The sequence below is a fragment of the Pleuronectes platessa genome, chromosome 13 (genome assembly GCF_947347685.1).
Source record: "Pleuronectes platessa chromosome 13, fPlePla1.1, whole genome shotgun sequence".
Lineage (NCBI taxonomy): Eukaryota > Metazoa > Chordata > Actinopteri > Pleuronectiformes > Pleuronectidae > Pleuronectes > Pleuronectes platessa.
The window spans coordinates 13,284,596-13,296,331 of record NC_070638.1 but is presented as its reverse complement, the minus strand read 5'-3'; the positions used below and the strand labels follow the sequence as shown (position 1 = coordinate 13,296,331).

Below are 11,736 nucleotides of genomic sequence, written 5' to 3'. Positions count from 1 at the left end.
TGATTTGGCTGCAACACTGTTTACCCCTGAAACCCCAGAAGTGTTTTGCGTACTCAAACACTTCACCCACCCCTCAATCAGCAAAGTGGCGAGTAGATGATTACTGGATTTTCATTTTGGGGTGAACTATCCATTAAAGGTGATTATTTTTAACATGCTACTAACATGTAAAATAACAGCAAACAAAAAACATTTCACAAACTAAACCAAAAGATATAACCACAACATAAATACATTATCTTTTAAACTCTGGGGAGTTTCCTGCTCACGCCCCTGTAAGCGACCTATCCAGGCACGCCTCCCCTCAGACTCCATTTCCCACAATGCCTCGGCGCTTGTCCTTGTCGGACCTCAGTGTGGCGGAGCTAGCGTTCAGCGGTGACAGCAGCTGTCGGAGCAGCATGGACGATGTCAGCCCCCCCGAGTCTGTGTTGGGCAAACAAATCTCCTACGGGTTTAGAAGAAGCAGCGTTTAACGACAGGACACTTTTTCTTTTTTTTTAATGGCGACACAGCTGAATTTCTAGACCAATAATAACGTTAGTGTAGCGGAGAAGCTAACAGCTAGCATACGTTACTTAACCTGGAATTTGGCGAATTTAGGAACAAGAACCTGCTAACCGGTCCCTCTGGAATAACTCGGGATATCTAAGCAGCAGGAGACCGCATGTGTCTGAGCCGGTGTCAGACTGTGTGAGGTAAGAGAAGCACTGACAGGTCACTGTGTGTTTGTTTGTGAGTTGGTAAGTTTGGTCAGGTCTGTTGCTGAGAGAAGCCTGGAGACTGTTCGATCATTGATGAATGTGCACTTCTTCACTGAACTGTAACCTTGCTCTTATACTGTGTCCAGTTTAATGTACACAACTGTGACTTACAATCCAAGGACTAGCACTAACTTAAAAAAAATCGACAGTAAATGTAATATTTAACAAATTTATTAAACATCAATGTTAAATGTGATGGTTTGCTTCCTCTCTCTTTCTTGTCATGATAAATAAAACCTGTTGGTATATACATATATATTGAAATACTCATCCTGGGCATCTTTTCCTCATTCTGTATTAATTAAACTAATTTATTAACAAAATAATCCAAACAACACACAAATGATGGTTAGATCCGACCACAACATTTACTATAAGCATTTCAAATGCAGCATTTCTAATGGAGCTCTTCATTAAAAATGTATTGGTTAGTCTTTTTATTATGTCACCCAGCTTGAATCTTTTAGAGCTGGGCAATACAATATTATCATCTAGAATGGCACTCTCACCCAAAAGACTCCTTATGAAACCAAATTCACTACATCTGGATTTAAATTTTGATCTGCACGAAGCTGCACACGCTCACAAGTATCAGCCCCTCAAACACTCATGCCTTTCCTCACCAAGATCTATAAATGATTATCTGAGAAATCAAGGAAAATTTAGAAAAACTACCGATCTAGCAAATTATAAAAAATAGTGATACAATAAATCCCTGCATCCGCATTATGATTGGGATCTGCATTCAAATGCTATTGTTTCTATCCTGACCAATACTACTTCGTTCCACCAAGTTTTATGGTAATCCACCTTTTACATTTGTGTAATCTTGCTAATAAAACAAACAAACCAACAAATAGACACTGGTGAAAAGATTGGGGGGGATGGGGGGGGGGGTGTATTTGTGTCTCGAACATATCATCTGTAGAGGTGTGATTTATAGGCTGCATCCTAAATGTCTTGGAGAGGAAATAGTATGGTGTTTGGTTAGGGTGCTGTGTCAATCAGCTGAGTTCTTGGAACAAAGGACAAACCCAGTTAAACCAGAGTAGAGCAAAAGGTCACGATAGACTTCAGGTGATCTCAGGATCAACTTGTGCAAGACATGAATACACAATGGGCTCACATGCTAGACAGTGGGTGCACCATAAAGTTTTTGTTGAGCTGTAACCTAATTTAAAATGTCTGCTGTAAGCATAAATTAGTTATTTAATAAATTTCACTTCCAATACCAATATAAAAAATAGTCAAATATTTGTTGATATAATACTTGATGGTATAATTTTTTGACATATTGCCCAAACTTAGTCTCAACACACACATGTTAAAGGTGACTGTCAGTTATTATTGATACTAACCAGTCTGAAACCTCCCAGTTTCCTGGTACACTGGTGATTTACTAATGGTCATTAGGTAAACCAGTTGAAAGGACACGTTGGTCACAGTAGTTTCTTAAAACCACAGGTCAGAACACAAGAAGACATTGCTATGTATGTAACACTTTTAATCCACAGGGACGCTGTGTGTTTGTGTAGCATGGGAATGTGGTGTTGAATAACAGATGACACGTGAGGCGACCAATCAGAGCTGGCCTTCAAGAACAAGGAACCGTAAAGTGATATGCAGGGGAAAGGGGGCTGTGGGGAAGGGTGAGGGATGTGGGTGAGAACAGTGGGTGAGGTGAAAGGGTCTAAAATGGTCATTTGGTTTGAAGCCCTATTGTACCTATGCCAATATTGGTTGCCCTTGACAACATGGCTTTTCCGCAGACTCCTCGTTTGCTCTCTTGTCTCTCGACTATCTCCCCCCATCTCACTTTGTTTGATTCTCCTCACTGTTCACTTCCTGGAACTCTGGGATTTCTGAGTGGATCTTTTTCCAATAACATGTGATTATTTAACAAATGTTCATTATTTAATAGTCACCAGTTGAGGTGCTGTATAACACCAGCTTAGTGAAGTAATAAAACTAGGATGACATAATTCCATGGCTGCACATTGAATAATTTTTGTAAACGCCTAAAAGCTTATTTATCCCTTTTCACAAGCACATATATCAAACAGTTTGTGTTAAAGTCAAAGTAATGTCTGTTTACTGGATTATAATGCACAATGTTATGATATTAAGCAGTTAAAAAAGTAAGATAACATTTTTAATGTTTGACTATGTCGCAGACATAAACAAAGTCTGGAAAACGCTGCTTTATAAACTCAATCTCAAACACATGTATTTCTTCCCACACAAAATTCTGAACACAGATTCAGTTGTTTACATTGTTTATTTGTTACAAAATGCTGAATTAAAAAAGTAAATAGTATGTTAATCAGGCATGGAGAATATTATTATCTTGTTGTGACTGTGATTTAAAATGTGTTGGTTTTGAACAGTGACTGATTGTGAAACGTTTTTTTGGGGGGGGGGGGGGGGGGGTTATTTAACATTGAACCAGAGAGCCCATTGTGGTTAAAGGTTACATGAATAGCTGATTTGTCTGATAAAATGATTAGCTCATTGAAAAACATAGTAGACATCTTGTTGTCTTGTCAGGGTAGTGACATTGCCCTTGGTGTTGCTCTCGCTCAGACACTGTTGTGACTGTTCAAAGATGTGGAAACACTGTAATCTGATATTTTAGCGAGGGAGACTCTTCAATGGTGGTCTCGTAGTTTTGTTTTGCTAAGTTGCTGCTCAGATGACCTTTATAGGTGTGTCAGTCGGTAACTGTATGGTGACTGCATTATTCTCCAGGTAACCATTTACTCAAGGTGGTTATTTACACTTTCTTGTTGAAGGATAACTTACTTGCTGACGGGACACAGATGAAGTCAGCAGAGAAATGCGAAGTAACAAAAAGTAGATCAGATTTTTTTTGCACAAGAAAACAAGATGAAGTCGCTCCAGAGTTTAAAATCAATTGATCTTGTTTTGTAGACTATGCTTTTAGTTTATTTTAGTCATACTTGACTTAAGGTTCTTAAAGGTTCAAGAGTCAAAACCAAGCCACCGGAATGTCTTGCTCAGCTTCAAATTGTATATAAAGAGACTGTTGATCCTCATTTAGGTCTCTCCTTGTCTGTGTTGCTCCCAGTGCCTGGTGTCGCCGCCCGTCCTGTGGATGAATTCATGAGCGCGCTCAGTGACAGCTGTGCGTAGTCCTCGGGAATGGGGAATGGAGTCCAGGAACAACGGGCATCTCTTACACAAGGAGAAGTGCTGCCCCTGGCTTCCTCCAGTCAGTCAGAAGTGAGCTAATGTTTTCTTTACACTCTAAGAAAAATATTCACCCGAGAAGAAAGTTCACAGAATCATTTTTTTTGCTTTGTAAATTTAATTTGGGAATTGGACTGAGCTGCTCAATTAACAATATCCAATTGAAAAGCCAGCTCAATGATCAACAGCATATCAAGACGTTTGTGCATGTGAGGATACAGTGTCACAGGATTCACTGTGTCTGTGTTGGTGACCCCTAAAAGAAATTCCTCCTTCTGTGCTCAGGGCTTGATGCAGACTCGGACTGTCCTCAACTCGCTCTTCTCAGGGGCTTTAGCAGGAGCTTTGGCCAAGACCGCTGTCGCCCCATTGGACAGGACTAAAATCATCTTCCAAGGTAAGTTGGACGCACGGTTGAGCTAAAACTGTTTCAAGATTACAAATGACCCAAATTAAATTCTATGGGTTGTGCTTTCGTTGCTCTACAATAAGTGGACCATTTGAAATAATCCCTGTGTATGTAATTTATATTGTACGTTGTTTTGTTTTTCAGTGTCGTCAAAAAGATTCTCTGCCAAGGTACGTTTGGTTTAAGGAACATCTTATGTGAAAGGCTTATTAAAACAATGAACTGGTTCTTAGTCACATGCAATAAGTTGAATCACATCCACTGTATTTAGCATAGTTTCTGAATCGAATTAATTAATGGATCAAAATAACTTGCAGACACATACATACAGATTTGTGCCATAACTAACATAGATTATTATCCGCTCCATCTAAGTAAGAATGTAAAGTATGTGTTTATGTGTACACACTGACTTTCAGGAGGCATACAGGTTGATATACCGCACCTACCTAAAGGATGGCTTCTTCAGTCTGTGGAGGGGGAACTCTGCCACCATGGTGCGAGTCATCCCATACGCTGCCATCCAGTTCTGTGCTCATGAGCAGTACAAGAGGAAGCTGGGAAGCTACTATGGCTTTCAGGGCAGGTACGTGTCAGTTTATACCGGGAGATTTACTTCTTTTTCTTCCGAGTTGGTCTCAGGTTCAAACGTGTATGCCTGGATTACTCCAATACTACCACTTGTAATAGTGTGACAGACAGTATCTAGCAGAGGAGAAAACAAGCCGTGTGATTGATGAGCAGCATCAGGGTTACAGGCAAGCAGCTGGGGGGGGGGTAAAGAATGAGGTGGGGCATATTTATAGATCCGCAAACACTAAACCTGTTAATGGTGTAGAGTTCAAGGTGGAAAAATGTAAACCTGTAATCTTGAGAAAGTGATGAGTTTTTAGGGATTCAATCAATGCCCATGTTTTTCAAGATTTTCTTCATGTCGTCTCAAGCATAAACAACTCAACATTGACGCACATTGGCTGTTTCAGTGTCCTGCCTCCGATACCAAGGTTACTGGCCGGATCTATGGCCGGTACAACGGCGGCCATGCTGACCTATCCTCTGGACATGGTGCGAGCTAGGATGGCCGTAACACCAAAGGAAATGTAAGTGTATACTGACCCATCGTCAGTAAATATTAGGACTCTTACACTGACCGGGACAATAGCCAAACAGCTCTGGGGGTCAATTTGTGTGTGTTTGTGTTGCTTTAATATTCAGGTGAAAAGTCATGATACTAGACAAAGAACAGATAAAATGTATTCAGTAAAACTTTAGATAATCATCACAACAAATCTGTTAGGGGTTATGCTCTTTTCACTCACACTGATGACTTTAGACAAAAACATAACTGAAGTGGGTGAAGCCTCCAAAATAACTCACTCAAACTGATTTTTTGTTGCACAGCACCTCGCCCAATTTAATCCAACTGCAATAAAAAAAATTCAAACTTTGTATTTGTTTCCTCTCTTTTAGGTACAGTAATATCCTGCATGTGTTTGTGCGGATTTCTCGAGAAGAGGGCCTGAAGACGCTGTATCGAGGTTTTGCACCCACCATACTGGGTGTGGTTCCCTATGCTGGCCTCAGCTTCTTTACCTATGAGACACTGAAGAAGCTACATGCTGGTAATTCACAAACACTAACTCCATTTATCTACTATCCCTTAAGCTGCATTCTCTGGAGTTTTTACTAGGGGGCCGGCAGGAGAAACTCCAGAACATCTCTGCAGCCTCTTGTTTGGACATTTGCTTTCTCACATAGAGCCCCTCTTGATAATGTCAAGAGATTATCCGGTGTCTGAAAGCGGCTGGAATGTTTATGTTGCATACGTGAATTTTTAAAAACTCCTTTACAACCTCCTCTCCCGTGTAGAACGCAGCGGCCGCCCCTTCCCCTACTCGTACGAGCGCCTGGCGTTTGGAGCCTGTGCGGGTCTCATTGGCCAGTCGGCGTCTTACCCCCTGGATGTGGTACGACGGCGCATGCAGACTGCGGGAGTCACCGGTCACACGTATGGCACCATCCTGGGCACCATGCGGGAGATCGTGTCCGAGGAGGGGGTCATCCGCGGACTCTACAAAGGTCTCAGCATGAACTGGGTGAAGGGGCCTGTTGCAGTGGGGATCAGCTTCACGACATTTGACCTTACTCAGATTCTGCTGAGGAAGCTGCATCAGATGGGCTACACGTCTCGATAATAGCATATCGACTGATATGAAAATAATTATAGTGATAATGTTCTTTTTCCATATCGCCCAGCCCGACGTGGTACTGTGTACCTGTACACACTGTTGTCGTGTACATCTAAGTGCAATATGCTCAGTGATTTTATGTGTGTGGGTGCTGATAGGTTATTACGCTCTGTGCCCCTTGTGGACCAGGCCTGTGAGTGTATTTAACGATCAGAGAGTTCAGAGATACACATACACATACACACACACACACACACACACACACACACACACACACACACTGATAAGTCAACTGCCTTGTCTGTCTGCTTCAAACCGACACCCTCAATTGCAATGCAGGCTGCCACTCATTTCCTACTGACTTTTAACAACCATTTGGTTTGATAAGAGTAAATTGGGCCCTTTTAAGATTTGTTTTGATTTGTGTACATTGTTTTTATGGAATCATACCAAAGGTTAGGATGTGAGCTAGCTTCAAGATGCTATGATGTTAGTACATATGAGCACAAAAGAGATAAAACTTGCACAGAGGTAGCAGGATCTTTACTGACAGGGAATAATGAGTTATTGTTTGAGTTGAAGTTGTTTAAATTTCTGAGTCAAGTATCTTTAATGTAAAACTTTAATGTGAAACTTAATTCGCAGACTTTTAGTTTGAGTTAAGCTTCTGCACTGACATCAGACATCTATATTTAATGCCAGTGCCAAAAGTTATAACGTATAAAAAGTGCCCCTATTATTACCTCTGCCAAGGATGTTATGTTTTCATCCCTCACTGTTCGTTCATTTGTTTTGTTTGTTTGTTTGTTTGTATGTTTGGTAGAAGGATCACACAAAAACCACTGAACTAAACATGTTGGTTTTATTCCAGACAAAGAGGCAGATCTAGGACCTGTTTTAAATCACTTTCCCAAACATTGCGAAATAAGACTTTTGCTGATATTTGAACCCCTTTTCCAGGGATTGAGACATGGATCTTGATGGAAAAAATAATATTTAGGGTGACTGATATCTGGAAATCCAGAATAAAATATAGTTTCAAATGGGGGTAGGTTTTTTCTGCCCCTGTATGTTAATAGTTTTGGCCAAATGCTGACCAAGAGGCAGATACAGGAATTATCCCTTGGCGAAGCTATGCGCTCAACTGAGTGCCATTCTAGTTTAGTTTTTTTCAAAAGTGATTGACAGTTTGGTTGTCTGACATATCAACACATGTTAGTCTGTTGCTAAAAATAACTGACAGGCAGTCTCAAGTGATGCACATAAGACAGTTTGATGGGTCCTTTTACAGACCTGTGATCACCAGTGAAGGAGGAACACGTGTACTAATGTGATCTGATACAGCAGCCCTGCAGATAACACATGATGTTTACAATGTCTCAATATTGTTGTAGCACTGTAAGAGGTATTTCTTCTAATCCTTGGTGTTTGTTGGTATTGTTTCAGAGGAATTAACGGGCGATAACATTGGAGTTCTGTATACCGTACCCAAATGTTGTCTGAAGCATCTATCGCTTGAGGAACTTGCTGCCATTTCAAGCTTGAGTTGTGTAAATCTTGACAAGACACTGGTTCAGATTTTAACTGGTCCTTGAAACAATAACTTGTGCTTTGTGTGGACTCGCGGTGTAGATCGGTATTTGCTACTGAACTGAAAACCTGACTGGAAATATGCACACACACACAGTGAAGAGCTTGTTTTGTTACAGGTATAATTCAGTATATTTCAATGTTCTTTATATTGTACTTTTCCTCAGTGCACGTTTAGCTTTTTGTGTGTACGTGAGTTTCAGCAGTATTGATGCAGGCCTCCAGTCATTAGCAGTGTCAATAGTTTCTATACTTAGACCTTAACCACTGAGACAGAGAGGTTGAGCCAAGTGGAGCAGAGGTCAGGACGTTTAAAGCAGAAAGTTTATCTTTAAAACACTAAACATTTAGTCTAAAAAAGAAAAAAACAATACAAAATTTGTTTAACTCTTAAATAAAATATATGATCACTTTTATTATTCGTTATTCCTAAAAGTCACCAGAGAAACTACCATAATAGTTAGTAAAGTCCAGAGTAATGCCTTAACATTGCTAACCACCATACACATACCTCACAAGATGTTTTAAAGTATGTTTGAAACAAAAAGTTGTGTTTGCACATATTTAATCAGCAAATAGTTTTTTTTTCTCCCTTTTTAAAAAGTTCAATAATCTCAAAGTTATGTTAAAAAATTTACACAAGTACCAGAATGATTCTTGTCACGTAAAGTTTCTAAAACCACTGTTGTGATTATTTTTTTTAATTTAAATAATGAATGCTTAAAATCTGAAACTAATTAACTTTTCAAACCAAGCATTCATCTTCCACCTTTAGTACTTAACAGTTTGCGATACAGTAGAATTTCACAACATCTCTATTCAGTAGCTCTGTTAACTCGTTCATTAAACTCTCAACCCTCCTCAAAACTGCGTCTGTCTGACCAGCCCCCTCTCATCTCTGTTCATCGAAGCTGTGATTGTTTTCCTAATTGACCAATGAATCAGGTTTAGGGGAAATGTTTAACAGAAGAGCAGTTGATGCAAGTCTAGTCTTTTGTTATCTTTAGTTGTAACCTGAGGTAGCAGGAGGGAAATGGTCATTAAGGTTTTGGTGGAAGACGGCTTGAAGCCTTCACATGTTCTGAACAGATGTTTCCAAGTGTTGGATGGAAAGAATACAGTGACTGAAGCCGAGTGAAGGACAGTTACTGACACTTAAGTGCCTAGTGAGTAATAGTCATGTTTTTACTCTGACTGAGCTACTCCTACTAACCTTTGTGAAGGTTGCTTCCATTTTCTGGCCTTAGGTTTTGACATTTCTCAAGTATTGAAGAAGCAGCAGGTGGTTTGATTGTTAGACGCCTGTGACTGAATGTAAAACTTCAGGTGTATTTTTTCGTATGGGAATTTTTGTAAAACTTTAAAAACTGCCTTGCACATGGGTGGGATGTGCGATTCTCGACTCTGGGACACATGATGTCAAACTATTACAACCCTTTTGGAACTGATTTGAGGAACAAGGGAGGATTTAATATCTATTTGTACCTTGATTTATATGGTATGGCATTAAGAGAATTGTAAAATTAACTCCCCACCTCTAAATCCAAGGAGACAGGTAGACACAATGATAAAATATAGTATTATACATACAGTCTAACTAACCTAGACAATCATTAAATGCCAAAAGTTTTATGTTTTGTATTTGTTTCAAAATAAAAGTATGATCTTTGTGAAGGACCAGAGCGTGGCTTAATGAGATGAAATACTGACACACTACAACAACAACAAACGGCCAGCAAGTCATTTTATTTGCTCCGATCAAGCACATTGTTTGTACAATGCAATTGTATTGACATGTTCCAGCAGATCATCTTGTGTGTTTTTGATCCAGTGCAGCAGTGATATAATGACTGCCTTGTAAATCCTAGTGGTTTGTGCCAACTGAATGTAAACATACCTACTAATACGACACCCTGTGTCCAGTCTGTAGTGTTCATGGTAAAACTGTAGGAATGTTTAGAAATATGAAATTCTTAAATAAACTGGATGTCGACAACACTTTCTGATTATTTCACTGATCTCCATGGCTCTGAATGGCTTGTGTCTGTGGAGTAGTTTTTTTCATTGGAATTAAAATGTAAATAAATATTCAGTGTGAGCCTCAAGGACGCTCATCATTTTAAAAGTGATTGAATTTTTTTTTAAACTTGACTTTTGATGGTGACAAAAAATAAGAAACTTCAAAAAGTATGATTGAAGTAAAATGTAATTATATGAAAAAATACATGATCCAAATATAGATCTATCTATCGCTACACAAGTTAATTAAAGTAGTAGTTTTTGTATTTATATAAAAATATTGATATTAATCTATAATTTATGTATGAACATATATAGAAAGTTATGAAAACAGATCAGTGAGTCAGTGAGTACACATAATATTATATTTTTTGTATTTGTTGTCTATCAATCCATTGTAGCTTTTTTAAATGTGTTTGTAATTGATCATGCACATTCTTCACTGCCTTTGTCTACACTGGAAACATGTGTAGGGACAATCGATGACCAGTGGAGGACGCTCCATCCTCACGAATGATTGAATCGCTCCGGCTGTAATTGCTCATGCTGCCGGCAGATGGGGCTGCAGCCCCGCTCTGAGTGGTGAGCTCGGTCAGAAGCTGCTCAGGCCTGAGGCCCAGCGGCGCTTTGAACTTGACCGTGAACGTAACACGTGAAACTGAGCGAGAAACTGAAGAAGGAAACAAACCAACCATCAAAACCAGTTCATTTAACAGGATGATAGTATTAAATCAAAGAGAGTGTCTGAGACCAGATTTAGATCTATCTAGATTTAGAGAAAATAAAACAAACGTGTGTTTGTAATATACTGACGTCCGAGAAATATTGTTGGTCTGGCTCAGGTGTCTGTGTTTTATCAGGACACAAACCTATGAGCAGATTCTCTGTGCAAAGATTTCTGGGAATGTGGGAGGAAAAAATGAGCAGAGGAAGAAAGAAGCTGAGGGGAAGATAGAGGACTAATTAGAGAGAGAGAGAAGGAGGGAGGGATGGAGGCTGTCAGAGGATGTGGTTGCTATAGATACTTGGCAAGATGCCAGGCGGAGGCAGAGGCAATTTGCATCTATTCAGATGAGGTCTCTCTCTCTCTCTCTCTCTCTCGCTCTCTCTCTCTCTCTCTCTCTCTCTCTCTCTCTCTCTCTCTCTCTCCCCCCCCCTCTCTGTTGTTTCTTTCTTTGAAATTTCTTCTATTTATATTCAATTTATCCTCAGAAACTTAATTTCCTGATAAAGCTTAATGCAAAACCCAGTGAGAAGTGATTTAGAAACAATCTTTATCATAAATTTTCATATATCTATAATTATTTTTATATTATTATTAAATATAGTTTATTTATCTCACATTCACATTGCCGTAGGCATTTTTTCTATTTTGAATTATAGGCATTTTGAATTCCTTTCTTTTTCTTTTCTTTTCATTCCCTTTCTATTCCATTCCTTTCCTTTCCTTTCCTTTTCTTCCTTTATTTACCCTTTCAGTTCCATGCTCGATATTATTTGATAAATAAGTGGAAAACTATTTGGGTTTTCTTCTTTGTAAACATAATTATACAAC

At 39.3% G+C, this 11,736-nt stretch overlaps 1 protein-coding gene across 1 annotated transcript; it reads left to right on the top strand.

Moving 5' to 3' along the window:
- The first annotated feature begins 333 nt into the window (after positions 1-333).
- Positions 334-10,158, top strand: LOC128454541 (mitochondrial coenzyme A transporter SLC25A42). The gene is made up of 8 exons (XM_053437960.1): positions 334-698; positions 3,853-4,007; positions 4,260-4,371; positions 4,528-4,553; positions 4,803-4,969; positions 5,367-5,483; positions 5,854-6,005; positions 6,253-10,158. Exons 2-8 carry the CDS (start codon positions 3,927-3,929, stop codon positions 6,576-6,578), a joined length of 981 nt encoding a protein of 326 aa, XP_053293935.1. The 5' UTR covers positions 334-698; positions 3,853-3,926; the 3' UTR covers positions 6,579-10,158.
- The last annotated feature ends 1,578 nt before the right edge of the window (positions 10,159-11,736 follow it).